This window comes from Muscardinus avellanarius, assembly GCF_963383645.1.
Source record: "Muscardinus avellanarius genome assembly, chromosome: 17".
NCBI classification, from domain to species: Eukaryota; Metazoa; Chordata; class Mammalia; order Rodentia; family Gliridae; genus Muscardinus; species Muscardinus avellanarius.
This window is the reverse complement of record NC_137803.1, coordinates 64,625,751-64,652,946: the sequence shown is the minus strand read 5'-3', so window position 1 is coordinate 64,652,946 and position 27,196 is coordinate 64,625,751. Positions and strand designations below refer to the sequence as shown.

The window sequence follows — 27,196 nt, the reverse complement described above, 5'->3', positions numbered from 1 at the left end:
CCAGCACTTGGGAGGCTGAGACAGGAGGATTCAGGTTTGCAGCCAGCCTCAGCTACTTACAACTTTGCAACTTAGTGAGACCGTGTTTCAAAATAAAGAATAAAAAAATAGGGCTGGGAGGGTAGCTTGAAGGGAGAATGCCCAATAATTAATTAATTAGTTTATTAAAAGGGCTAATGATGTAATTCAGTGATAGAGCATCCCTAGGTTCAATCCCCCGATTCACAAAAAAGAAAAGGTGGCGGGGGACAGTAAAAGTATTAGATCAAAATACATAGGGCATTTCTTCCTAGAAATTAAAAGACACTTCTGCTCTTTTTTTTGTGTGTGGGTCTGGGAATGGAACCCAGGGGCATTCTACCTCTGAGCTACAACCCCCTGGCCAATTTTTTATTCTTTATTTTGAAACAGGGTTTCACTAAGTTGTGTAGGACCTCACTAAGTAGCTGAGGCTGTCCGCAAACCGCGATCCTCCAGTCTCAGCCTCCCAATTTACAAGCGTGCGCCACCGAGCCGCTACTTCTGCTCTTAAATGTCATTAAATACAGTTAGACAGATAGGACCCTCACATAAAAAGGAAATGGACATGAGTGTAAAAACAATCATCAAAATGAACACTTAAAATTAGTGGAAGCCAGGCCTAGCGTGGTGGTGCACACCTGTGGTCCCAGCGATCCTGGAGGCAGGAGAATCGTGACACAGCAACACCTTGTCTATGCCTACCTCTGCCTTTCTCCCTTCCTTCTCGTTTTGGTTTTTGGCTTTTTTGTTTTGTTTTGTTGGAGGGTACTGATGATCGAACCTGGGGTACTCTACCACTGAGCTATACTCCTGGTACTGATGATCGAACCTGGGGTACTCTACCACTGAGCTATACTCCTAGCCCTTTTTATTTTTTTATTTTGAGATAGGGTCTCACTAAATTGCAGAAGCTGACCTCGAACTTGGAATCCTTCTGTCTCAGCCTCCCAGGTACTGGGGTCACAGACAGGCACCACCATACCTGGATAAGGCCTTGTCTCTTTAAAATAAATTTCATATATATGTATATACATATGTAACATATATGTAAACATGTATAAACATAAACATGTATAACACATATATATGTATATATATACATATATATATATATTACTGCAGTTTATATGCTTTATGTGTCTTATACCTCAACTACTATCAAGGACATAAATCACAACATAAGGCGATGCCCCAAGCTCATCCAGTCATGATTCAGTAAGTACTAGGAGAAAGGGATGGACCTCTGGGCCCAGGTAGGATTTTCATCTTAGGAAAGAAAATAAAGGTGTGAATAACATAGGAGGTCGAAAACTACGTGGAGATTTGAGCTGACTGAGTTTTGAGTGACAGAGGGTGGAAAGAGGCTGGACGGAGGCCGGATTAAATTGCAGACTGTTCTGGGCACAATCCCCCTACCTAAGAAACAGGAGGCTCACAGTTCAAGGCCAGGCTCAGCAACTTAGACCCTGTTTCAAAATTTTAAAAGAGCTGAGGGTATATAACCTGTAGAGAGCCTCTGGGTTAAATCCCCGTACTAAAAAGGCACGTCGGCATTACCAAAGGACAGGGGCAGGTGCAGAAGTCACCAGAACCACTGTCCTGGCAGAGCAAGGAGCACGGGAGAGCCTGGAGGGGCGCCGCGCCGCTGCCCAGGCCCCTGGGCTGCTACCAGGTGCCTGGGCCGAGATCCAGCGGCAGGCTCAGCCTCCGCCAGCCAGCAGGGCGGGGTGCCGCTGGCCGGGGACCCCCAAGGAGCTTGGAGCGGCCCTGCGGTGCACTGGGACTGCCAGGCGTCCTCTAGGGGCACAGGTAATGCTTTTCTCCACTAAAATTGCTATATCTTGTTGATAGGTATGATAAGCTGAGTTTCAGTAACACACTGAGGATATTCTTTTCTTTTTTGGAGGGGGAAGTAGTGGGGATTGAACCTGAACCCAGGGGCATTCTACCTCTAAGCTGCACCCCAGTCCTGTTCTTCGTTTTTTAATTTACCGATGCATTATAATCATGTGTCATTATGAAGTACAGGTGGGAGGGCTGAGCCGGGTGTGGTAACAGTAGTGCTTGTTCTCCCAGTACTTGGGAGGCTATAGACTTGAGGTCGAGCTCAACAACTTAGCAGGATGTTTCCAGATAAAAGGCTGGAGTGTAGCTCAGTGGTTGAATGCCCTTGGGTTCAATCCCCACTACAAACAAGAAAAGAAAGGAAGGCAGAAAAAGGAAAGAAAAACTACAGAAGTGAGCTGGCCTGGGACAGATGGCACCACACCTGGCACCTTACTACCCGGAGGCTGAGGCAGGAGGATGGCAAGTTCAAGGCCGACCTCAGCAACTTAGCACGACCCTGTCTCAAAATAAAAAATAAAAGGGCTGGGACCGGTGAGGTTTAGCTTAGAAGCCCTGGCTCAGTCTCCTTGCCCCACACAAGGCCCAGCCAGGATGGCGTGGGGTGGCCCTGCCCTGCCGTGCTGGCACTCCTGGCCTCCCCGCCCCCTCGGGTGGGACTGGAGGGACCGCTGAGCCAGCTCACCCTCCGCCTCCAGCCACCACACTCCCACAGGCGCACGTACAGCTCGTCACAGACCTGCATGCCCACCCCACACCCACACCTTAGGTTCTTACTAGGATTTATCACACCACAGGAGAACATGCCTTCCTTATATCTGCCACAAGGCCGTCTGCTGGCTTCGCTTTGGAAGGAAGGCCCCATCCCCTTCCTAATTCTCAGCCCAGTAGGAATGGGGAAGGGAAAAGAGGGGAGACAGAAGTTAAAAAACAAAAAAAGCCAGACGCAGCGTCACAGGCCTGCCATCTCAGCCATTCTGGGGGCTGAGGCAGGAAGATTGCAAGCTGGAGGCTAGCCTGGGCAACTTAGTGAAGCCCTGTCTCAAAATTAAAAGGGAGCCAGGTGTGGTGGCGCATGCCTGCAGTCCTAGTACTTGGGAAACTGAGACAAGAAGATCACAGGTTTGATATCCTCAGCATCTTAGTGAGACCCTGTTTCAAGATACAAACATAGGGCTAGGGGCTTATTTCCTGGGTTCAATACCCAGTACCACAAAAAATAAGCAAAAAATAAAAAAGGACCGGGTATGGTGGCACACACCTATAATCCTAGTCCTTGGGAAGTGGAGACAAGAGGATCGTAGGTTTGAAGCCAGCCTTAGAAACTTAGGCCCTCTGCAACTTAGTGAGATCTTGTTTCAAAATAAAAAATAAAATAGGGCTGGGGGTATAGCTTGAAGGTAGAATATTCCTTCATTCAATCCCTAGTACCAATAAATAAATAAACAAACAAACGAATAAACAAACAAACAAATAAATAAATAAGTGCCGTGAATGTAGCTTAGTGGTTAGAGCATAGGGCCGTGGACTCAATCCCCAGCACCAAAAAAAAAAAAAAAAAAAAAAAAAAAAAATCAGGCCTTTGCCATCCATCAGGACTACTGGCATCCAGGCTGACTTCATGCAGGGATGGGGGCCTCGGCCTCAGCCTTACTGAACCTGGAGAAAGGTCTCAGCACTTCAACACTTGCTGGCTTTCTTTGCAGCTTCCTGGAAAGGATCGACAGCGTCAGCCTAGTGGACTACACACCCACGGACCAGGTATGTGACCGCAGGGCCACCTCTGCCCCCAGTTCTGAGGCAGACTTACAGGTCATTGGCGACTCTTAGAACAGAGTAAGAACGCCGCACACCGTGTCCTCAGTTCCTGTGAGGCTAAGGCAGGAGAATCACAAGATCGAGGCCAGCCTCAGCAACATAGGGAAACCCTCAGTAACTTAGCAAGACCCTGTTTTAAAACAGAAAATAAAAAGGGCTGGGGATGTAACTCGAAGCTAGAACATCCCTGGGTTCAATTCCTAGTACCAGAAATAATAAGCACAATGGTAACTGCTTTCGCCGCTGCCCCTCGTGGTGTGCACATCGCCAGCCTGAGCCCTGCTCCCTGGCTTGGGGTTCCAACCCCTGCAGACCTCTGATTTGCCACTGGAAGGAAGGTCATATGCAGACTAGGAGTGTGGGATTCCTGTTCCTTCTGTAACCTCAACTCCCCCGCACACACTGAACGTCCTGCTGTGGGCCCAGTGGGGGCCCCTGGCTGTGCCCAGCATGTCTCCTTGGGTCGGGCAGAGCAAAGCAGCCTTCTCCACACTTGTCAGTAGCACAGAGGGTTTCTCGATGTGCCTTCAGCCTCCTGGCATGTAAGAAGCTTGGAGAGCCCCGGGACCTTGGTCTAGGGTCCCCAGATGCTTCTAGAGCTGGTGACCCTCAAGAAAGATAGGGATTCCATTCAAACTGCCCCCAGCCCTTCTCAGCATCCTTGGTCCCGGAAGCTGGGCCTCTGCCTCCCTGGAGGCCTGAGGTCCGCTCTGGGCACGGCCCCTCAGGACTGTCCTACACACTTTCACGCTGCCACAGCAGTGGGGCTGCTCTGGCATCGATGCTGAGGCCGCTTCACTCACATCAGGATGGATTTGGCGGTAAGAAAAACCCTGACATCTGCCAGTGTAACTGAGACGTCAGCTTTGTGAAGCCCAGGGCTCTCTGGGGAGGGAGAGCAGAGCTCAAATCAACCACATCCACCTGGCCCAAAGACCCAGGACTTGAACAGCCCCCACTCTAGCACCTGGAAGGTCCCTCCCCAAGGCTGGGCGCTATGACCTGATTGTCAGGCACCTAGCAGACAGCACGGCGCGGTCAGAAGTGACTTTTAGCCAGGCATGATGGATGGCACATGTCCATCACAACAGTGCTTGGATGGCTGAGACAGGAGGATACAGGTTCAGGGCCAGTTCAGCAACTCAGCAAGACTCTGTTTCCAAATAAAAATAAAAAGAACTGGAGTGTAGCTCAGCGGTGGAATGCTCCTGGATTCCATCCTCAGTACCACACATGCAAAAAAATAATGATAATAAGTTGTTGGGGGGTTTTGTGGTACCTCCAAGCTACACCCCCAGCCTTATTTTTTTATCCTTTACTTTGAAACCAGGTGTCACTGAGTTGCAAAGGGCCTCACTTAGTAGCTGAGGCTGTCCACACACCGCAATACTCATGTCTCAGCCTCCTGAATGCTGGGATTACAAGCGTGCACCACCACACCCAGCTGATACAAAGTTGTTTTTTTTTTTTTAAGTCTGAAAGAAAACAAATCACAGTTATAAAGTCTTTTGTGGGGGGGGGGTACTGGGGTTCCTGGAAACCCTTCTACCTCCGGGTTACACTCTCTTAAGCTAGAGAGGCTGGCTTTGAACCTGCGCGATCCTCCTGTCTCCACCTCCCAAGCGCGGGGATTACAAGCGTGCGCCACCACGCCCGGCTATAAAGTCTTTAAAAACCAAACCAATATGTCCATTGTGATTTTCCTCAAGAGAGGGAAGACCCGAGCGCGTGTCTTTAGCTGCCGGTGGGGGAGGCTGTGGTTGGTATCTGGGCTGACCCAGGGCCCGGCTGCTGTGCTCCCTGCTGCAGGACCTCCTCAGGTGCAGAGTGCTCACGTCCGGGATTTTCGAGACACGCTTCCAAGTGGACAAAGTGAACTTCCAGTGAGTTCAGAGAGGCCGGGCCGGGACGCTGGGGCGGGGGGCGCTGGGGCTCTCTGGAAGGCGCTTGGCCAGCCCTCTGGGTGAGGCCTCGGCTCCAGCCCCTCACCTAAAAATGAGGCCCAACCTGAGGGGAGACCAAAGAGCGGAGGGCCATGGGGAAGGGCCGAGGACAGGACAGTTCAAATAACGCCATGTCCATATACAGAGGTGTCACGCCAAATCCACTGGCATGCATGGGGGTGCGGAGTGTGGGCAGGTGGGAATGGAGCCCCGCGTCTCACTGTGATGCCTGTCGCGGTGCACCCAGAGAAGTACGAGAAGTAGTTAGGGTTAAAGGGAAAGAACCCCTACGAGGACGGTTTCCCCTAGCTGTGGGTTTGACTGACTGTTTTTTTGTTGTTTTTTTTTTGGACGGAACACAGGGGCATTCTACCTCAGAGCTACACTCCAGCCCGATTTTGTTTTTATTTAGGAGCAGACTCTCATTAGGTTGATGAGTCTCGCTCATCTTGCTGAGGCTGCTCTTGAACCTGTGATCCTCCTGTCTCAGCCTCCCAAGTACCGGGATACAGTTGCTCACCAGCACACTCAGCGCTGGCCCTTTGTTAAAGCCAGGAGCTGCAGAGCTGAAGCAGCCTCTTCCGTCCCTGGAGGAGTCTGTCCAGCTGTCCTCGCCACTTCCCTGAATGAGATTAATGTCTTCACTTTCCTCCCTTGTATAAAAAGTTCATTCTGCCCCGAGCTTTCTGCTGCGGGCTCATTGGGGCTCATTGGGGCTCATTGGGGCTCATTGGGGCTCATTGGGGCTCATTGGGGCTCATTGGGGCGCTGAGGCAGTGGCCCTAGCCCTCCTCCCTCCAACCACCTAGAAGCCTCGCCTACCCATTCCAGGCCATCCTGCCCACCCCCAGGACATGAATCTTCCCCAAGAGCAGTAAAGATTTGCAGGCTTATCACTGCCTCCAACCCCTAGGGCCCAAGCCTCCCCGTGGCCCAGACCCCCACACCTGAGCCCTGCCCCCTGCCCCCTGCCCTGGCCTCGCCACCCCGATGCTCCTGCCACAGGGCCTTTGCTCAGCCTGCCCTCTGAGCCCCAGGTGCTGCCAGGGCTGAGCAGACGACAGATGTCTTGACAAGCAGCCTTCAGTATCGGCCCAGGCCAACTCCCTGGAACTCCTACGCCTCGCTGTGCAGCCCAGGACTCGGTCCTCTGCGCCTTTGTGCTTTCCTGAGTCCATGGTGAGGTCCTCAGAGCAGAGCTCCGTGTTCTTCTGTGTGGTCTGAGACGCCCACAGTGCCCAACACCCTCTCAGTGCAGCCAATTAAAAACAGGCTGTGGGGCCGGGCGTGGTGGGCACGCTTGTAATCCCCGCGCTTGGGAGGCTGAGACAGGAGGATCACACAGGTTCGAAGCCAGCCTCAGCTACTTAGTGAGGCTCTCAGCAACGCAGTGAGACCCTGTTTCCAAATGAAATATAAAATAGATATGGGAGTATAGCCCGAAGGTAGAAAGCCTCTGGGTTCCATGCCCAGTACCACCAAAAAAGAAAGAGGAAAGAAAGAAAGAGAGAGAGAAAAAAAAAAAAAACAGGCTGTGTGCTCCTAAAGCATGTGTCATGAGTGGGAGGGAGCGGCCATAGCAGCTGCTGGCCGGGCCTGGGAGCCCAGCGGAGTCGGCTGGGTGCAAAGACGCCCTCCCATGGACAGAAGCTTCCGGAAAGGGGTCACTGAGCAGGCAGCCATCAGAAGAGGGGCCCATCCCGGCAGAAGACCTGCAGAGGAGTAGAGAGGCTGATGGTGCCTCCACAGAAGGGACAGAGGCATCGGAGAGGGATGTGGACAGAGCCAGGTGGACAGGGAGACTTTCTCTCTGGGGGTGGGGGGTGAGGCGCAGTGCCCTGAGAGCTGGGATGAGACACCTGAAGGTCTGTCCAGGCAGGGACTCGAACGTCCTCAGAGCGCCCTGAGTAACGCCTCCCTGCTCTCCCGCAGCATGTTTGACGTTGGCGGCCAGAGGGACGAGAGGAGAAAGTGGATCCAGTGCTTTAACGGTGACGTTTGCGTTCTCTCTGCCCATGGCGGGCGCGGTGCCTGGGTCAGCTCACCTGTCTCGTGATCACCACCATGCGGCCGTGGCGCTCCCTGGAGGCCGGGGTGCCCAGGCGTGACCCAAGCGTCACACAGCGGCTCCCATGGGTCTTTGGGGCAGCGCTGTCCCCTGTGCCACGCGTGCCGTCTGTGGGTCTGAAGGCTCCGGGTGTGTGCCTGACCACAGCTAGCGAGTCTCTACCCAACTAAGGGACGCCTCTTTCTCTCTTTCTCCATGAAGATGTCACAGCTATCATCTACGTCGCTGCCTGCAGTAGCTACAACATGGTGATCCGGGAAGACAACAACACCAACAGGCTCCGAGAATCCCTGGACCTATTCGAAAGCATCTGGAACAACAGGTATAAGAATGGAAAGCTGGGCCTGGTGGCACACGCTTGAAATCCCAGCCCTTGGGAAGCTGAGACGGCAGGTTTGAGACCAGCCTTAGCAATTCATTGCGGCTCTCAGCAACCTAGTGAGACCCGTTTCCAAGTAAGAAATAAAATCAGTCTGTGAGTGTGGCTCAGAGGTGGAACGCCCCCGAGTTCAGTCCCCTCAAAGGTCACGCTCCCCATGAGGCGTCCCATGAAGCCCCATACACCTGCTCAGAGGAGTGGGAGGCGACTCATGCCGGCGCACTGAGCTCCAGACCATTAGCTCACAAGCAACACATTAGTCTGTTGTTGCCGCTGCTGTTAACATTTTAACTTCTTCTCTGTGCATTTTCTGGCCCATTATTACTAAATTACACCACGAAAATCTCAGGGTGCCCATCATGTGAATAAATCTCAGCTTCAGTATCAATGGATTGCTGTCCTCGCTGGAGCTGAACTAGGAAGTGCCCTCCTGCTGCTTATCTGGGTCCCTGCATCTGTCACTGCTCGGTGCAGCCGGCTGGGGTACTGGTCTACCCACCGATCCCACATCCAGAAGGCCACACCTGGCCCCTTCCGTGCTGGGCCGCACCCAGGGCCTGGCGCCTGCGAGGCAGGTGCACACAGCAACTACTTCCCCAGCTGCAGGCCCCCCTTTAACCCAGCAGCCTCTGCGCCAGGGCCTCCATGGAGTACGAGTGAGACTGTGCGGTCCGCTCCTTTGCAGGTGGCTGCGGACCATTTCCATCATCTTGTTCCTGAACAAGCAGGATATGCTGGCAGAGAAGGTCTTAGCGGGGAAGTCAAAGATCGAAGACTATTTCCCAGAATACGCAAATTACACTGTTCCTGAAGATGGTAGGTTTCAAAACATGGCTCTTACAATTAAGGAATAGGGTTCTATTTCCAGGAGTCCTGTACCCACAATTCAAACACATCTGATGAATCTAAGAAATGTCACTAATCCATCAGTCCACTCTCCTTCTGTCCTGTCCTAACACGCTAGATACAGGCTGAGCGTCCCTTGTCCAGAATGCTTGGGACACCAGAGTCTCAGATCGCACACCTTTCTAACTTTGGAAAATCTGTACACATGTAATGAGATATCTTGACAATGGGACCCAAACCTAGACACAAAACTCATTCATGCTTCACGTACACCGTAGACACAGAGCCTGAAGATTTTTTTAATTTATTTATTTTGTACTGGGGATGGAAGCCAGAGGCATTCTACCTCTGAGCTACACCCCCAGCCCTATTTTTTATTCTTTATTTTGAAACATGGTCTCACTAAGTTGCAGAGGGCCTCCTAAGTAGCTGAGGCTGTCCGTGAACCGTGATCCTCCTGTCTCAGCTTCCCAAATACTGGGATTATAAGCGTGCGCCACTATGCCTGGCTTGAAGAATATTATAGAAGACATTTTTAGCATACCTGTCTTTCCGGTGTGCGCAGTTCTGGGGTGGAGCCCAGACTCAGGAGCAGATGAGTGGGATGTATCGGCAGCCCTGGGCTCGTGTCACCAGTCCCATGGGCTCAGCGTGGAAGAGGCCAAAGTGGTGTCACACTGGCACTCATGGGTTTTGGATTTTAGAGCATTCCAGATTTCACACATATGTATAGGGATGCTCAACTTGTATTAAAGTGTCTGATACTGAATCTGGAATCCCTGTACTTGGGAAGCCGAGACAAGAGGATCACAGATTTAGCCAGGCGTGGTGGCGCACACTTGTAATCCCCACGCTTGGGAGGCTGAGACAGGAGGATCGCGTAGGTTCGAAGCCAGCCTCAGCTGGTTTAAGAGACCCTGTTTCCAAATAAAATATAAAATAGGTCTGGGAGTGTAGCTTGGAGGTAGAAGGCCCCTGGGTTTGAGGTCAGCCTCAGCAACTTAAGGAGACCTTGTTTCAAAATTAAAAATAAAAAGGCCCTGGGAGTGTAGCTTAGAGCTAGAATGTCCCTGGGTTCAGTCCCCAGTATCAAAGTCCATTTGGGTTTCTGTAAAAACTTACCTTCACCAGGTGATTTTTTTTTTTTTTTTTTTTTTTTTGGTGGTACTGGGGGTGGAACCCAGAGGCTTTCTACCTCCGGGCTATACTCCCAGACCTGTTTTTTATACTTATTTGGAAACAGGGTCTCACTAAGTTGCCGAGAGCCTCACTAAGTAGCTGAGGCTGGCTTCGAACCTGCGCGATCCTCCTGTCTCAGCCTCCCAAGCGCGGGGATTACAAGTGCGCCACCACGCCCGGCTCACCAGGTGATTTATAAACAACAGAAGTTCCTGCTCACGGTTGGAGGCCAGGAAGTCCCAGGTTGAGAGCAGCAGATTCGGACCTGGTGTGGCCTCCTCTCTGTCTCAAAGATGGCACTTCCGGCTGCATCTTCACAGGGTGAAAGGAGTCTGCAAAGTGACTTGGGTCTCGTGTATAAGGGTACTGATCCCACGGACGAAGGCAGAGCCAAGACCCAGTCACCTTCCAAAGGCAACCCCTTAGCCCAGTGTACTGGAGACCAGGTTTCTCTGTAGGAATCAGAGTAGGGGGCGTTCTCACTTCCAGACATACTAAATAAAAGTTTTGCCAGAGATAGAAATATTAAAATCGTCAGGCCAGGTGGTGCACACTTGTAATTCTAGTACTTGGGAGGCTGAGACAGGAGGATTACAGGTTCAAGACCAGTCTCAGCAACTTAGCAAGACTCTGTTTCAAAAGTAAAAATAAAAACGGCTAGGGTTAGCCAGGAGAGAAGACCCATGCCTATAACTCCCGTACTTGGGAGGCTGAGACAGGAGGATCACAAGTTCAAAGCCAGCCTCACCAACTCAGCAAGAGCCTGTTTCAAAATAAAAAATAAAATAGGGCTGAGGGTATAGCTCAGAGTTAGAATGCCCCTGGGTTCAATAACCAGCAACACAAGAAAAGAAAAGAGGAAATGGACATTTCATTTTCACTTTTACCTGCCATATACATATTTAATGCTGTATTTTAACACAGCAGCCCCATTTCATAATTTTTCGATATTTCCACACAGTTATATCTTTTACCTCACTTAAAATTTCATTTTTAATTTCTACAGCAACACCAGATGCGGGAGAAGACCCCAAAGTTACAAGAGCCAAGTTCTTTATCCGAGATCTGTTTTTGGTAAGCAATTTTGCTAAGTTCCCCTTCACCTACTGTTCTGTTGTTCTCTGTCCTTTGCAAATCGCTCGCCATCTTGTGATGTCATTGAATCTTCCCCAAAATTATGAGCTGCGAGAGTGGGTGCACCGCCTCATCTCACAGCCGGGCTGCGAGGCCAGAGGTGACAGTTCTCATGGCCGGGACAGCTCACTGCCTTTTAACAAGGACAGCCCTCCAGCGCACTCTGAAACCCAAGCACTCCTGCTTTGGTACCAACTTCCTCTACCCAAAAGCAGATAAAGGTTAACAGAAAAATAGACCTGCTCAGGAAGGTGTGGTGACACACGCCCGTCACCCCCATAAGAGGGAGGCTGCGGTGGAGGCCCTCAACCTCGAGGTGTTCCTGCATTTTACTGAGGCCCTTGGCAACTTAGTGAGATCTTGTTTCAATTAAAAAAAAAAAATAGGGCTGGAGATGTTCTACCCCCATAGGACACCACTGGGTTCAGTCCCCAGCATCATAATCCCACACACACACATACATACATACAAACATACATACTTTGACCAAATATATGTTTTAGTACTGGGGATTGAACCCAGGTACATTCTACCTTTGAGCTACACCCCCAGTCCTATTTTATTCTTTCAGTTGAAAACAAGACCTCACTAAATTGCTGAAGGCCTCACTATATTGGTGTGCCTGACCTCGAATCTGTGATCCTCCTGTCTCAGCCTCCTAAGTATTAGGATTTCGGAGTGTGCTTTGAGTCCATTTTGAGAAAGGCCACATGCTCTGTGGGCAATCTCCTTAGATGCAGGCTGTGGTCATTGTATAAGAAGGGTACTAGCCACGGGGGTCTGCCTCAGACAGGGTCTGCTCCTCCCAGTGTGAGGCAGGAGCCATCCCACAGGCAAAAGGAACTTAGAACCAGGAACCGAGAGCAGGAGAGCCAAGCGCCAGCCCCCGGGTTCTGCTGGTCACAGAGAGCAGCCCTGTCCTCAGACTGGGAGCCAGCCGTGAGCCCAGGTTTAGAGCCGCCAGCCTTTGCCTGCTGCAGACGCTGGTGACGGGGTGACGCCTGCATCCGCGCTCAGCACCGTGACAGGTCTTCTGCCTCCTCGGCCGCCTGCCAGTAGTTTACAGCCACACGTGAGGTTTGGTTCTGTTTTCTCTTGAATTCCTCAGGGAGTTGGGTGGCAGCCAGGGACCCAGCCGTGCAGAGCATCTGGGCCTGCCTGATTCTCCTGGACCCGTCTACCTCTATCATTCGTTTTGAACTTTTCATTGGTGCCCTGTAGCCACACACCTTCATAGAGCACACGATGGTGGAGGCACACACCACACATCACTCATTTAGCTTCTCCCGCTTCCCTCCCCCCCCTCCCATGTTTGGCTTAGTGACTGACTTTGATATGTTTGTGAATGGACCTCGTGTGCATTATGAACAGAGCCAGGCGTGGCAGCACATGCCTGTGATCTCAGTATTTGGGAGGCTGAGACAGGAGGATCGCAGATTCAAGGCAGCTTGGACCCTCAGCAGGTCATAAGACCCTGTCTCAAAATAGATACTAAAAAGGGTTAGAGGTGTAGCTCAGTGGTAGAATGCACAGTACTCAAAAAAAGAAAAGAAAAGGGGGGCAGATGGAGACCCTTCCCTGGGGAGCACGCCATCACACCCACTTAGTTGCCCCTCTCTGGAGGTCCTTGGCGGCCTGGTCCTCTCCGAGGCCGCTCTGCCTGCCCGCAGGTGCCCCAGCCTGCCGCCCCGGCAAGCGCTCTCCTTCCCTGTTGCAGAGGATCAGCACAGCCACCGGCGACGGCAAACATTACTGCTACCCGCACTTCACCTGCGCCGTGGACACGGAGAACATCCGCCGCGTGTTCAACGACTGCCGGGACATCATCCAGCGAATGCACCTCAAGCAGTACGAGCTCCTGTGAGCTCTGCGGCCGCCCGCCTCCCCGCCCCGCCCCTGTGTCCTGGGAGCCTCCGGGCCGGGCAGCCTCTCGGGTGGGGACCCTTCACCCACTGACTGGTGGGCTGACTTATCAAGGAGACCTTGGTGATGGGGAAGGACTTATTTTTCTAATTCGAATTCTCCAGCATGGTTGTAAGGGCCCGTGAAAGCGCCGGGTGCTGAGGTTCCGCTAGGTCTCCCTTTATGAAGCTGCAGGCTGACAGGTGGCCACCCCGTTCCGATCTACACCGGCCCCTGGCTTAGACTAGTCCCCAGACCGTGACAGCAGAGAGCCTTTTCCAGCCACATTTCCAGTCACTGTCAGCTGCAGGCATTTGAATTAGAACTCCCTTAAGCCTTTACATCTAGGTAGAAAACCTGCTCCTTCCACTGTTGGGAACCGTGTCCAGTCTAAAAGCCATTCCCTACCCTGTGACCTGGGGCACAGTCTTCTCTTATACGTTCTTGTTGGTGGTTACTGCCGGCTTACCACACTGTATGGACCATAAAACCTAATATTCTTTTGTATCACTCAAGAAAAATCCTTGTAGATTTCTGTGCCTTGTTGACGGCGATGCCTGTAAAATTAAGGAAAATGTGTCTTTATTGTACTAAACAGCTTAATATCAACATAACCTGCTGCTTACTCCAACAAAGAAATAAATGGCATCCGGAGATGTGGGGACTTTTTAAAAGTCAGACTGTCACTTTACCAAGTACTCCTTAATTAAAACCCACCTCCACCTTACAGCAAGGCCGCCCCACCTGGCCCCGTCACGGCAACCGGCTTCCTCCCTGCGCCTCAGCTGCAAAAACTTACACTCAGTTCCAGGTACAAATTGCGATCTAACCTTTCTGGGAACCAGGAATGGTTTTTCTCCCCCAGTAATGTTTCTTGATTACTTCGCTAGCTAACTTTCAAGTTCCCTGGATAGGAGCTCTGGACAGAGGCTCCACTGGCCAGTCAACACGTGACGGGAGAGGAGCTGAGGGGCCAGACGTCCGTGTCTGGCTGAGATTTGATTTATCTTCTGAAGAAGAAACATGACAACCCTTATTGCTGGGTATGGAATCCAGAGAGCTATGCCCCAGCCCCACAAGACCTTTATTTGAAATATAAAGATAAATTATATGGCTATTTCTCAGACACGCAAGATTTTCTAATGTAGCCTCAATGTACGGTACAGGACCTAAAAAGTTAGAACTGCTGCAGCAATGGCCACGGCTCGTTGGGTAGTTTTCTCCGGCCAAAATAATCTGTAGAGTTTGCAGTTAAATTTCCAGCATTTCATATCCAGAGAAGTGACAGCCTCCATGTCTGCATTAATTTCCTTTCAGTCTGTATTATAGCAAAGTTTACTCTATACATCAGCATTTTATAATCTTTTATAAACTCATCCAGACTTAAATGTTCCTGTTCCAAGAAAGGACAGTGTGTAGTCAGCCAGCGCGGAAGCCTACTCCTACTCCGCGGACTGGCGCGGTCCCTGCCTCCCGCCCTCCACTGCTGACAGAAGTGAATGCCGCCCAGAAGCCGGAAAGGATTTTCAGTGTCACTTTCAAAGTAAAACAGGAAGAAAACGGGGAGCAACGACACCGTCACACGAAAGGAAAGGAAAAAAGTGAAGTCAGACATCATTACTCAGCAATTCCCCTCCAACTGTTACTCCTGAAGGAAACAGCCTGCAATCCCAGTGCTTGGGAGGCCAAAATGGGGGGGGGGGGTTCGAGGCCAGGAGCAAGTGGCAACTGAGTGAGACCTTGTTTCAAAATAAAACAGCTGGGGGTGCTAGCTCAGAGGTAGAACATTTCTGGGTTCAATCCCTAGTACCAATGGGGGAAAAAAAAGAGCAGGCCTGGGAGTGTGCTCAGTGGCAAAGTACATGTTCAGCATGCATGGGCCCTGGGTTTAATCCCAGTACCACCATACATTCATATATAGAAGTTGGATTAAAAACGAGAGCCAGAGCCAGGTGTGGTGGCACACACTTGTAATCCCAGCATTTGGGAAGCTGAAACAAGGATTGCAGGGTGTAGCTCAGAGGTTGATGCCCTGAGTTCCATCCCCAGTACTGCAAAAAAAAAAAAAAAAAAGTCTGGGGAGATAAAAAAAATCCATTATACCTGATTTAAAGTTACTAAAATATTTATTTCTAGATATCAAAAGCCATTTTTCATGTTTTGACCACTGGCAGGCATTAATTTCTGAAATAACACCACGGTCACCAGGAGAATATTTCCACTTATCTAAAAATCTGATTTCAACGGTTTCGCACAGAAAGTCTATAAAAACATCACTTCTGTACTTCTACGCGCACAGCAATATATCGGGATTTGAGAGCCGCTTCACAGACAGCAGCAAATCCAGGGTTTATGCCACGTACTCGCAGTGCGTGCCAGGGCCACGGCTTTGCTGAGGAAACAGGACTTGTCATGCATGCAAGTGCCCACCAGTGGTATCCGCACTGTACAGATGCACCTGATTATGCATAGATTTGATAAGCGTGGGGAACCATATTTATTGTTGAGTTTATGTTTCATTTCACAGCATGAGAACAGTAGGGTCAACTATTTATTCTGCGGCCACTCCGATGACTCAGGTTTCCATGATTGCATAGACCGGCCTGAGGAGGGTCCTGTTCTCAGGACTCTGAAGTGAGCAGCACCCCAAGTCCCACGTCTCTGGCTTTGATATTTGCTATGAGATGCGACGGCCGCCTGCTCTTCCCCCCAGAGTTTGCCTTCTGAGCAAGTTCCAACCAAGAAGAAGGCAGAGGGCTAACGGCTCCACCCGGGCAAAGGCGAGGACCAGCAGGAGTCCGGCTGCTGTGCAGTAGATGGTGAGAACTGTGGTCTCCAGGGGGAGGTGGCACTTGTGAAGGGCATATGCGCTGGGCGATAGGCTGCCCTGGAAAAGAAACGTGAAGGTCTTTTTATGCCGCTTGATGCAGAAATAAGCTGTTACCCAACACGCAGGCTGATTTTGCAACACCAGGGGTGGAAGCCAGGGTCAGAGCGGCGTCCCCAGCCCCTCTGTACAGAGCCGCACCCCCAGCCCCTCTGAGGGCTTCTCCTTACAGACAGGTTTGTGGTATCAAATGAAGTGGAGAATGTCATTTGCTGTGAATGTGAAAACGGGAGGGTCCCCAGCCTTTTGATTAAGGAAATGTACTGCCATGAAGTCATCATGAACCGGGTGCAGAAGCCCACAGCTAAAACATCGCGTGAAACACACTTATCAACCGGCAAATGGCACGCGTGGGCAGGAAGAGCCGCCAAGTACAGCTGAGGGGCAACCGGCCCGGTTTCATCAGAAAGCCGCACTGTTCTTAGTGTGGCCAGGGTGCCGACCGCCCTGCCCACCGGGTCTGCAGCTCTTCTGGTGCCTCGGGAAGGGAACTGCAGGGGCAGCCTCTGCGCCTGCGCGCCTGCCGGGGTGAGGGAGGCAGCGAATCTAAGTACGCAGGGGGTGGATGTGTTTCTGGCTTTTGTACCTTTTTCGAGATTGCAGCAATTAAATAGTTGATGACTATGTTGGCTTAAATTCTTATGAGAGCTTTCAGACAAAAATAAACTTTCCCATTACCATGATGAAACTGGGGTTGTTTCTGTTCCTCCAGCTGAAGGACGGGACGCTGAGCTCAGGGACTCCTCCCTGGTGGAGCACTTCACAGGCGCTGTGCGTGTGGCCGCTCAGGACCAGGCGCGGCCGCAGCCACCACAGCAGCTGTGGGTCAAGGTGACAGGTTCAGAGGAGCGCCCCTGCTGGCCAGGCCCACCGACCAACTGCTACATCGGCTGGCACTTTCCTCAAAACCCTGTGTTTAGTTTATACGGAGCCTCTTAGAATATACTCTTCCCATCCCAGATTTTTTTTGTGTGTGTGGTACTGGGAATGGAACCCTTCTACCTCCGGGCTACACTCCCAGACCTATTTTATATTTTATTTGGAAACAGGGTCTCTTAAGCCAGCGCGGCTGGCTTCGAACCTGCGTGATCCTCCTGTCTCCGCCTCCCAAGCACAGGGATTACAAGCGTGCGCCACCATGCCGGGCCCCATCCCAGATTTGATACATTTATTATCACACTTTTTTTTTTTTTTCAAAAAAAGATTTTTTTCATACTGGGGGTTAAATCCTGGGGCTTTCTACAACTGAGATTTGTTTAAAATTTTGAAACAGTCTTGCTAGGTGCTGTAAATATATTTATATTAAATGTAAATTATAAACATATTTATGAAACAAATTTATAAAAATATTTAAGAGCCACACATCTATAACTGCAGTACCTGGGAGGCTGAGGCAGGAGGATCACAAGTTCAAGGTCAGTCTGGGCAATTTAGGAAGACATTTAGCAACTTAGCAGAACTCTTTCAAAACAAAAAGTGCACGCTTGTAATCCCCGCACTTGGGAGGCTGAGACAGGAGGATGGCACAGGTTCAAAGGCAGCCTCGGCTACTTAGTGAGGTTCTCAGCCACTTAGTGAGACCCTGTTTCCAAATAAAATATAAAATAGGTCTGGGAGTGTAGCCTGGAGGTAGAAAGCCCCTGAGTTCCACCCGCAGTAACACACACACACACACACACACAAGTGCTGGAGGTATAAATGCATGTTAAATTTATGTTAAGTACAAATATATTCATTTATATTTACTTGTGTAAGAATACAGACATAAATTTTGACATAAATTATATACTTTATCGTCTATAAATGCTATATATCGTGTATACTTTTTTAAGAAAGTGCATTTTAGTTAAGACTCTAAACATTTGACTCTCAGCTCCCTTAACACTTCCAAAGCCACTTAGATGAACAGCTTGGGAGGAAGGAGGGGATGTACTGGACAAGAGGGACAGGAGGGAGCGGCTGGGGCTGCGGTCCTCCCGCCCAGCAGAGGTCCCTGAGCAGGGCACAGTCGTCACCATCTGCGCACCTTCTGCGACGCCTCCCGAGAGAGCGCGTCGTATCTCTCCTTGAACGGGACGTTTCTTTCCTCTAGAGGAGCCGCGTCTTCTCCCGAGCAGTTCCCATCGCTGGTCCGGTAGAGCGGGTAATGCTGCCCGAAGCCAGAGAGGGGCCGGGCAAGGTCACAAAACCCAGTGGCTTTGCCCAGTGCGCGCCACCCCCTCCCTGCCCGCTCACCTGCAGGAGGATGGGGGCAGACGCAGGGAGCCCCTGCCCTTCGCCACACTGCCTGGCACGCCGCTCCTGCCGCTCGGGAGTCAGCCGGTTAAACTGCCAGCCCTGCGCTCAACAAAGGGCAGAGGTGCTGAGAGGCTGGGACAAGGCGCCCGGGCCTTCAGCCGCCCAGCAGGCTCCTACCTCTCGGGAGCAATTCAGCCTGTGAGAGATCTCCACGAGCTCAGCTTCTGCTTCAGAGCAGATGTCACAGCGGTCCCCCTCCAGAGCGACACTGTTGACCATCACAAAACTGAGGCAGATGGGCGGGCAGACGGTCAGGCCGCGGGGCAACGCCTGCGCTCCCCCATGGGTCTGGGGAAATCAAACTCAGGACTACAGGTGCAGGGCCTGAAACCCAGCTAGGTGAACCAGGGGGCGAGGGCGCTGGAAACTGACGCCAGGACATTCAGCCTCCATGCTACACCCCCAGCCCTTTTCAGTGAAAGAGGATCTCACTAAATTGCAGGGGACAGCCTCAAGCCTGCGATCCTCCCACCTCAGTCCCCCACATACGGGATTACAAGTGTGGGACACCACACCCAGCTAAATGCCCGTGTTTTATGAGACAATATTAACCAAGCAAAAATTGCACTACTAGGAGCTGTACCCAAGACACCGCCAAAGGATGTTTACCCCTAAACTTGTGAGAAATCCCAGATGTCAGAAGCTCTGAGGTTGGACAACCTCTCAGCTCAGTCTCTAGCCAGAAATGTGTGTCCTCAGGTAAGCCCCTCGCCCTGAGCCTCAGCTGTAGGGTGGGTTAGGAACAGAGCCCGGCCATCAGCTGGTTGGGAGGGTTAAGTGAAATAAGTCAGCCGTGCTGACAGTGCCAAGAAAGTACTCAGTGAGAGCCAGGAGCTGTGTCCACGCGGGAAGCCGGGAGCTCTCGGCACCCAGGTGCGCTCCAGGAGGCAGAGGGCACAAGCTGGTCAGAGCTACCTGGATCTGGACGATCCCAAACGAGGGTACTAACGAAGCTAAGTTCAACTCTCTACAGAAACTTTGCCTTAATTCTATTTTTTAAAGATTCCCACTATACATATGCTTTTGTATGTGTATGTATGTCTATACACATATGTGGTACTGGGAATTGAACCAAGGAAGGCTTCTAACTCTGAGCTACACCTCCAGTCCAATTTTTTTTTGGTGGTCCTGGAAGCCCTTGTACCTCCGGGCTACACTCCCAGACCTATTTTATACTTTTTTTTTTTTTTTTTTTTGGAAACAGGGTCTCTTAAGCCAGCACGATCCTCCTGTCTCCGCCTCCCAAGAGCGAGGGTTACAAGGGTGCCCACCAAGCCCGGCTCGCTTTTGTTTTGGGTCAGGGTCCTGCTAATTAAGGGGGCCGTCCTCACACCGTGGCCCCTCCCTCAGCCCAGCCCTGGGGTGGCCTGCGCTCCCTGAACTTGTTTCTGCCCTACGCACGCACCACCTGGTCAGAAACAGCATCTGTCAGCAAAGACTCTGCCATCTAGACAAATGATAGTGCTCAGGAACTCAGTTACCAGGTAACCAGAAATATCAACAATTTTAAAGTTTCCAAAACACTAGAGAAATGCTCCCAAATAGGCATCATTTCTCCATGGTGACAGAGGAAAGGAGCTGCCCAGGAGGGACTCCCCTCCAGCAGAGGGGGAGCAAAGTGTTGGGGTGCACTCAACTCATCTCTAGGTGCTCTACGGAGTCTCTCTGGCGCCAGAGCCACGGTGTGGGACTCCTGCACAGGGTGCGTGCACACCTCTCCACGGCCCTCCCCACTGCGTCTACCACCAGGGAGTGTGCGCAGGCCTGCCACTGTCTTGCAAACACACAGACCAGGAAGAGACAAGAGAGCAGCATCAGAATGGCCTGGCCAGGGCACCAATGCCAGTAGCCAGCCGAGGCCAGGGAGGCTCTGCTCTAGAAGTCAGGACAGTGCCAAGCGCAGGGGCGCAGGCTGGTAACCCCGGTACTCGGGAGGCCGAGACAGAAGATCACAAGTTCAACCTAGTAAGACCCTGTTCCAAAACAAATAACGAAAGCTGGGCCTGGCGGTGCAGGCCTGTAATTACCGTAGTTAGGCCGAGACAAGAGGGTCATAGGTTTCAGAACAGCCCCAACAATCTAGTGAGGCTCTGTCAAAACAAAACAAAACAAAACAGAAAAGGGCTGGAGTGTAGCTCAGATGTAGAATGCTCCTGGGTTCAATCCTGGGTACCACAAAAAATAAAAATAAAAAAAAGTTGGGGATATAGCTTGGAGGTAGAATGCCCTTGAATTTAATTCCCAGCACCAAGAAGAAAAAAAAAAACACCCAGCTTCCAAGGATCTATGTCTGTGTAAGAATTCTCAAATAGTACTTACTTAACTCCTTTCCAAGAAAACAGCCTTTCAGAGGTGAAGACGTCCTCAAACCGTTTTACTCTATATTGGTTCATCCTGTATTCAATTGTAAAAGAAAACACTTTTTTTGTACCGGGGATTGAGCCCAGGGGCAATCTACCTCTGAGCTACACCCCTAACCCCATGTTATTTTTTGAAACAGGGTCTCACTAAGTTGCAGAGGGCCTCACTAAGTAGCTGAGGCTGGCCATGAACCTGCAGTCCTCCTGTCCCAGCCTCCCAAGTACTGGGATTACAAGTGTGCGCCACCATGCCCAGCTAAGGAAACACTTTTCAGACCACGCACATGGGAGCTGCCGTGCCCATGGAAGGTGACTTCCAGGGCTCCCGCTGAGCTCCTCGGCAGGTTCCAATCTTGGCAGCATGGCCTGCTCACTGTGCTGCTGCTCCACTCCCCAGGGCCAGTCCTTGTGGGAACACAGAAGAGCATGACAGGACCGTGGGGCTCATCAAACAGTGGTGCAAGTAAAGAAGACAGGCCGCACACACTCCGCACCAGCACCTGAGTCTGGGCTATAGAGCAGAGCAGTGCTGCTTCCGGCACCCTAAGGAGATTCGGGCCAGTCAGTAAACATCTGGAGGTCCACTGCCAAGGGCACATCAGTCCTCGCAGCAGACACCTGTCGCGGGGGCCGTGTGCCGACATTTAAGGAGCTCAGGCCTTTTTCAGAAGACAGATTTGCTCAACCCTGCACCTAGGAGGCCTTCTCTGCTGTGACAGGGTTGGAGTGAGGGGCAGGGGTCCCAGGCCCGAGGTACTCACTGGTAGTGGAAGCCCACGTCATGGTTGCCAGCAACCACCTTCAGCTGCACGTGGCCCGGGTGTCTGAACATTTTCTGAAACCGCTTCACGTCCCTCTGCCAGGCCTACGAGGAAGGTCACGGTGACAAGCAGAACCGGACACGCGACCTCAGCTCAGCCAGCAATTCCCTGCTCCCACGGATGGACGCTAGTGATGAGGAGGGGCCTCTCAGTGTTGTGGGTGTTTTGTTTTTGTGGTACTGGGAATTGAACCCAGGGGCATTCTACCTCAGAGATACACCCATAGTACTATGGTGCGTGCGTGCGTGCGTGCGTGTGTGCGTGCGTGCATGAGTTGGGGATGGAACTCAGGGGCCTTCTACTTCTGAGCTATGCCCCTACCCCTATTTTCATTTTCACTTGGAAACAGTGTCTAAGTTTTACATACAATATTTCTGTGATCTCATAGTTAGCTAAAGCCTACACTAAGTTCCACAGATTTTGCAACTCTGTAAACAGTGAGTTCCCATTCTACCTACTGCTCGTCTCCCCCCACACTCGGGATTGAACCCAGGGGTATTCTACCTCCTAGCCACACCCCCAGCAATATTTTTTTATTTTTTATTTTTGAAATAGGGTCTAGGTTGCGGAGGGCCTCACTAAGATACTGGGGCTGGCTGAGATCCTGCAAGAGCCAGCGCTGGTTCTCAAAATGCAATGCGCAAAGCCAGCAAGGGCGAGCTGCCCCCGAGTCGGATGAGACGCTTGCGCCACCCCGTACCGGGCTCCTCTCAAGCCTCCACGGCTCCTTTACACTTCTCTCTCAGAAAGAAGACAATCAGGAGAGGAGCAAGGAACTCTGGTAGCACAATTCTCCTCACGTGCGTAAAGCAGGGCGGGGTGCAGGTGGGAGAGCACTCCGCTGGCAGCGCGAGGCCCCGGGACCCACGCCGGCACCACGCACAGCAAATGAGATGCTCTTCCAACACAGACGCTCTCATTTTGGTGACAGCTGGAATAGCGTCCATCTTCCTGTCTTGCCCCTTCGCAAAGTTTAACAGGACGGTACATCCCAACCAAATGATGTCTGATTCGTGGACAGACCTCATACACAGACAAATGTAAGAGCAGCAAAGCCTGACTGCAGATTAGCATGAGGAAGCCAGGCATGGTGGCACATGCCTGTAGTTCCAGTACTCGGGAGGCTAAGACAGGAAGACTCAGGTCCAAGGACAGTCTCGGAAACATAGCAAGACTCGCAGCAACCTAGTATGACCCTGTTTCAAAAATAGAAATAAAAAGGGCTGGGGGAGCTAGGCATGGCGGCATATACCTATAATCTAAGTAGTTGGGAGGCTGAGAGAGGAGGATCACAGGTTTAAGGCCAGCCTCAGCAATACAGGTAGACTCACAGCAACCTAATGAGACACTGTTTCCAAAAAAAAAAAAGAGCTGGGGGTATAGCTTGGAGGTAGAAGGCCCCTGGGTTCAAACCCCAGTACAATAAACAATGACGACGATGATGATGATAAGTGGGGCTGAGAGTGTAGCAGAGAGGTAGAATGCACTGGGGTTCAGTCCCCAATAGACACACACACCAAAAAAAAATGAGAAAATAAAGAAAAGATTAGCACTATGAGTCAGGCCCAGTGACACACGTCTGTAATTCAAGTTACTTCCGACGCTGAAGCAGGAGGATCCCAAGTTTGAGGTCAGCCTGGGTAATTTAGCAAGACTGTCTCAAAATAAAATAAAATAAAATAAAATAAAAAGGGCTGGGGATGTAGCTCACTGGTGGAGTACTTGCCTAGCATGCACAGTCCTGGGTTTGATATCCAGTCTCTGCCTCTCCCTCTCTCTCTCTCTCTCTCTCTCTCTCTCTCTCTCTCTCTCTCTCTCTCCCTCTCTTTCTTACACACACACACACACACACACACACACACACACACACGACTACTATTTTGTACAAATCCCTAGAATCTTCAAAATAGACTAAATTTTTAAAGCCGATACTAAGCAAAATGTCCAACTTGAGCCAACGAAGCTGCAGGACTGTCCAGCCGCCACCCTGACCTCAGAGCAGGAGCAGGGTGCCCAGGCAACAGGATCCCACCTTGGGGGAGCTCCACTTCCCTTCGTCAAAGACGTCACCAAGAATGAAGACGACTTCCGGCTGCAGCCACCACAGAGCCGTCTGAAAGGCTCTCTCCATCTGCCACTCCCTGGAGGACAGCAGCAGAGGTAAAGGTAAGGCGGTGCTCTGTTTCCTGGGTCCAGGCACTTCTGTCTTCTAGGCTACTTGAGTCAGGCTACTTGAGTCAGCCGGGCGTGGTGGCGCACGCTTGTAATCCCAGCATTCGGGAGGCAGAGACCAGAGGATCATGGTTCGCGGACAGCCTCAGCTACTTAGTGAGGCCTCCGCAACTCAGTGAGACCTGGTTTCAAAATAAAAACCTAAAAATAGGGCAGGGGGTGTAGCTCGGAGGTCTAATGCCACTGGGTTCCATCCCCAGACCCGCAAAAAAAAAAAGACTAAGTGAGCGGGCGTGGTGGTGCACACTTGTAATCTCAGCGTTCAGGAGGCTGGGAAGGGAGGACCGCAGTTCACAAACAACCTCAGCTACTTAGTGAGGCCCTTAGCAACTCAGTGAGACCCTGTTTCAAAATAAAGAATAAAAAATAGGGCTGGAGGGTGTATCTCAGAGGCAGATTGCCCCTGGGTTCAATCCTCAGTACCATAAAAAGGAGGAGGAAGAGGAGGAGGAGGAAGAAAAGAGAGTCTTGCTGCTGAATGTCCTGGCACACACTTGTAATCCCAGTACTTGGGGAGGCTAAGACAGGAGGATCACAGGTTTCAGGACAGAGTCAGCAATTTAGTGAGCCCCCTGCAACTTAGTGAGACCCTGTTTCCAAATAAAAAATAAAATAGGGCCGGGCATGGTGGCGCACACTTGTAATCCCCGCGCTTGGGAGGCTGAGACAGGAGGATCGCACGGGTTCGAAGCCAGCCTCAGCTACTTAGTGAGGCTCTCAGCAACTTAGTGAGACCCTGTTTCCAAATAAAGTATAAAATAGGTCTGGGAGTATAGCCCGGAGGTAGAAAGCCTCTGGGTTCCACCCCCAGTACCACCAAAAAAAAAAATTTTTTTTAATAAAAAAATAAATAAAATAAAATAGGGATGGGGGCTTAGTTCGGATTGCATCCTAAGTGCCACCAAAAACAGAGCCTTGCTAAATCGCTGAGCACTAACGCAGGCACCAACAAGGAGGCGGGGCTCAGGGGGACCCAAGCACCTCGTCCAAAGCTCATCCGTGGCCCAGTCCTGATTCCTGAGTTACAAAGCCACCTACAATAGATGCTCAGTAAACGTTAAACTCTAGGCAAAGTCAATGCCCCCGAGTCCTTCTTTGGAGGAAAAGAAGAGGAGCCAAAAGGCACTGGGTCTGGCCTGTCAGGAGAGGGCAACACCTTTCTGCCTATGAAGCGCCAGAAAGAGTCCCGCTCCGCCTCTCACCTTCGCAACTTGTCCAGCCAGTGGCCTTGGATCTCCCCAAGCAAGTGGGTGTCAGCCAGAAACATGGCTTTCAGCACGGGCTCCCCTGCACCCCCAAAGGCCGGAGTCTTCACCTCAGGCCAATCACACTGCAGGATCACTAAGTAATAGATTAAAAATTCACAGAACAGAAGCACAGCAGAGAAAACTGCCATGGCTGTCAACAGCAGAGAGTTCCGCCTCTTCCACAGGCAAAGAGTCTTCCTCCTGAGCCTCCATCTCCCCAGAGTCATGGCTCCTCCCGGGGCGCTGGGGGGCTCATGAGAGGCGCTGCGACCCAGCAACTCAGGAGGCCGGGGCAGGAAGACCTCCAGTTCACTTAGCAAGGCCTGGCCTCTGAATTAAAAGAACAAAAAGGGTTGGGAATGCAGCTCAGAGGCAGGCGGCCCTGGGTTCCACCCCAGGACCCGAGAGGAGAGATGACCATGCGAACACTGCAGAAGCCAAGGAGGCAGAAGACGGTGTCCGGGTCTTGCTGTGTTCCTACAGAAGAGAACAGAACTGGGTTACGGGCCTACGGATTAGCAGTCCTCCCTCCTGCCTCCCTCCATCAGGAACTAAGCGTCACCGAGTCCTGGGCACGCTATCTTGAGCTGCGCCCTCAGCCATTTGTACTGCGAAACCGGCTCTCACTAAATTGCTGAGGCCAAGCCGGGCGTGGTGGGCACGCTTGTCATCCCAGCATTCGGGAGGCTGAGACCGGAGGATCGCGGTTCACGGACGGCCTCAGCTATTAGTGAGGCCCTCCGCAACTTAGTGAGAGCCGGTTTCAAAATGAAGAATAAAAAATAGGGGGGAGGGAACGGGGTGGGAATTGGGTAGGGGTTAAATCAGTGATGTGTGCATGTCTCTACACACAAGTTTTTTACCCCAATATGATGTATGAATATAATGCACCAATAAAATTAAAAAAAAAAATAGGGCTGGGGTGTAGCTCGGAGGTCAAATGCCCCTGGGGTCCATCCCCAGACCCACAAAAAAATAAAAAAATAAATAAATAAAATAAATTGCTCAGGCCAGCCTTGAAACACATCCCAAAAACTTACCTTGTACCTTTACATCATAATATGCTTGACTGCTAACAAGGAAATCACCAACTCGCCAGACTTTGTATCTCCACACGCCATAAAAATGCTCTTACACCAGTCTCCCCAAGGCACTTACGTTCTTTGATTGCTTTGCAGGAGTGGGAACTGGGGACCTAATCCAGGGGCATTCTACCTCCGAGCCAACCAGCCAGCCAGCTAGCTAGCTAGCTAGCTATTTATCTATTTATTTATTTGTAATAGGGGTTGAACTGAAAGGCATTCTAACTCTGAGCTACATCTCTATCTCTTTTTTATTTTATTATTTGGAAACAGGTCTCACTAAGTTGCTGAAAGCCTCACTAAGTTGCTGAGGCTGGCCTCAAACCTGAGCTCCTCCTGTCTCAGCCTCCCAAGTACTAGGATTACAAGCGTGCGCCACCATGCCTGGCTGCCCTTTTGATTTTCTGTTTTGAAACAGGAGTTACAGTACAGGAGTTACAGGTGTACAGGAGTTACAGGTGTGTGCCACCATGCCCGGCTTATCTGTTTGCTTTCTGTGGTGCTGGGAAACAGACGCAGGCTCAAGGAGTCTAGGCAAGCACTTTACTACAGAGCTACATGCCCAGCCCAAGACAAGTCATCAAATGGGAAGCCGTCAGAGAGACGGTGCAAGAGACAGAGCGGGAAGAGGGACAGCTGTGACTGACTCTCAGAGATCAGGCCACAGGCCAAGGCTGGCCAGGAGGCGCCTGGGGCGGAACCTGCTTCTCCAACACAGAAGGCAACGTTCAGGTTCAGCTGTTTCAAAGCTCCACGATCCTCACCAGGTCAGAGGGCAGGTCACCCACACTGAGCGTGCCGCGACACTGTCGCAGGTTCCACATGCTTCACAAAGCCTGCCCTTCAACCGCCAGGTGCCCTTTCCTCCTCTAACTTTTTGTTTGTACTGGGGATTCAACCTAGGGACACTCTGTAGCTCAGAGGTCTATACCCTCAGCCTCAGTATTTTGAAACAAGACCTCACCAAGTTGCTAAGGTCAGCCTTAAGCCTGCAATCCTCCTGTCTCAGCCTCCCAAGTAGTGGGGTGCCAGGTGTATGCCGCCATACCTGGCTGAGGAGTTGACTTTATTTTTTCTCTTTTTTTTTTCTTTTTGGTGGTACTGGGGGTTCCCAGGGGCACTTTGCCTCTGGGC

The 27,196-nt window shown here is 51.3% G+C and overlaps 2 protein-coding genes across 2 annotated transcripts in view; one reads left to right on the top strand and one right to left on the bottom strand.

Annotated features, from left to right (window-relative positions):
- The window catches only part of GNAL (G protein subunit alpha L), a gene marked incomplete at both ends in the record, with an annotated part of 77,470 nt that extends 64,373 nt beyond the window's left edge, over window positions 1-13,097 (top strand). Inside the window, 7 exons of the mRNA XM_080714392.1 lie at window positions 3,573-3,627; window positions 5,494-5,567; window positions 7,560-7,618; window positions 7,897-8,017; window positions 8,760-8,890; window positions 11,106-11,173; window positions 12,951-13,097. Coding sequence (XP_080570518.1) covers window positions 3,573-3,627; window positions 5,494-5,567; window positions 7,560-7,618; window positions 7,897-8,017; window positions 8,760-8,890; window positions 11,106-11,173; window positions 12,951-13,097 — 655 coding nt within the window. The remainder of the gene's footprint in view (window positions 1-3,572; window positions 3,628-5,493; window positions 5,568-7,559; window positions 7,619-7,896; window positions 8,018-8,759; window positions 8,891-11,105; window positions 11,174-12,950) is intronic.
- A 2,715-nt stretch (window positions 13,098-15,812) lies between these two features.
- MPPE1 (metallophosphoesterase 1) lies at window positions 15,813-25,129 on the bottom strand (the record flags this gene model as incomplete). Its single annotated transcript, XM_080714744.1, has 9 exons — window positions 15,813-16,022; window positions 16,701-16,841; window positions 18,049-18,171; window positions 18,258-18,323; window positions 18,438-18,546; window positions 20,640-20,714; window positions 21,442-21,545; window positions 23,534-23,642; window positions 24,936-25,129. The coding sequence occupies 9 exons, from the start codon at window positions 25,127-25,129 to the stop codon at window positions 15,813-15,815; spliced, it is 1,131 nt and encodes a 376-aa protein (XP_080570870.1).
- Between the last annotated feature and the right edge of the window lie 2,067 nt (window positions 25,130-27,196).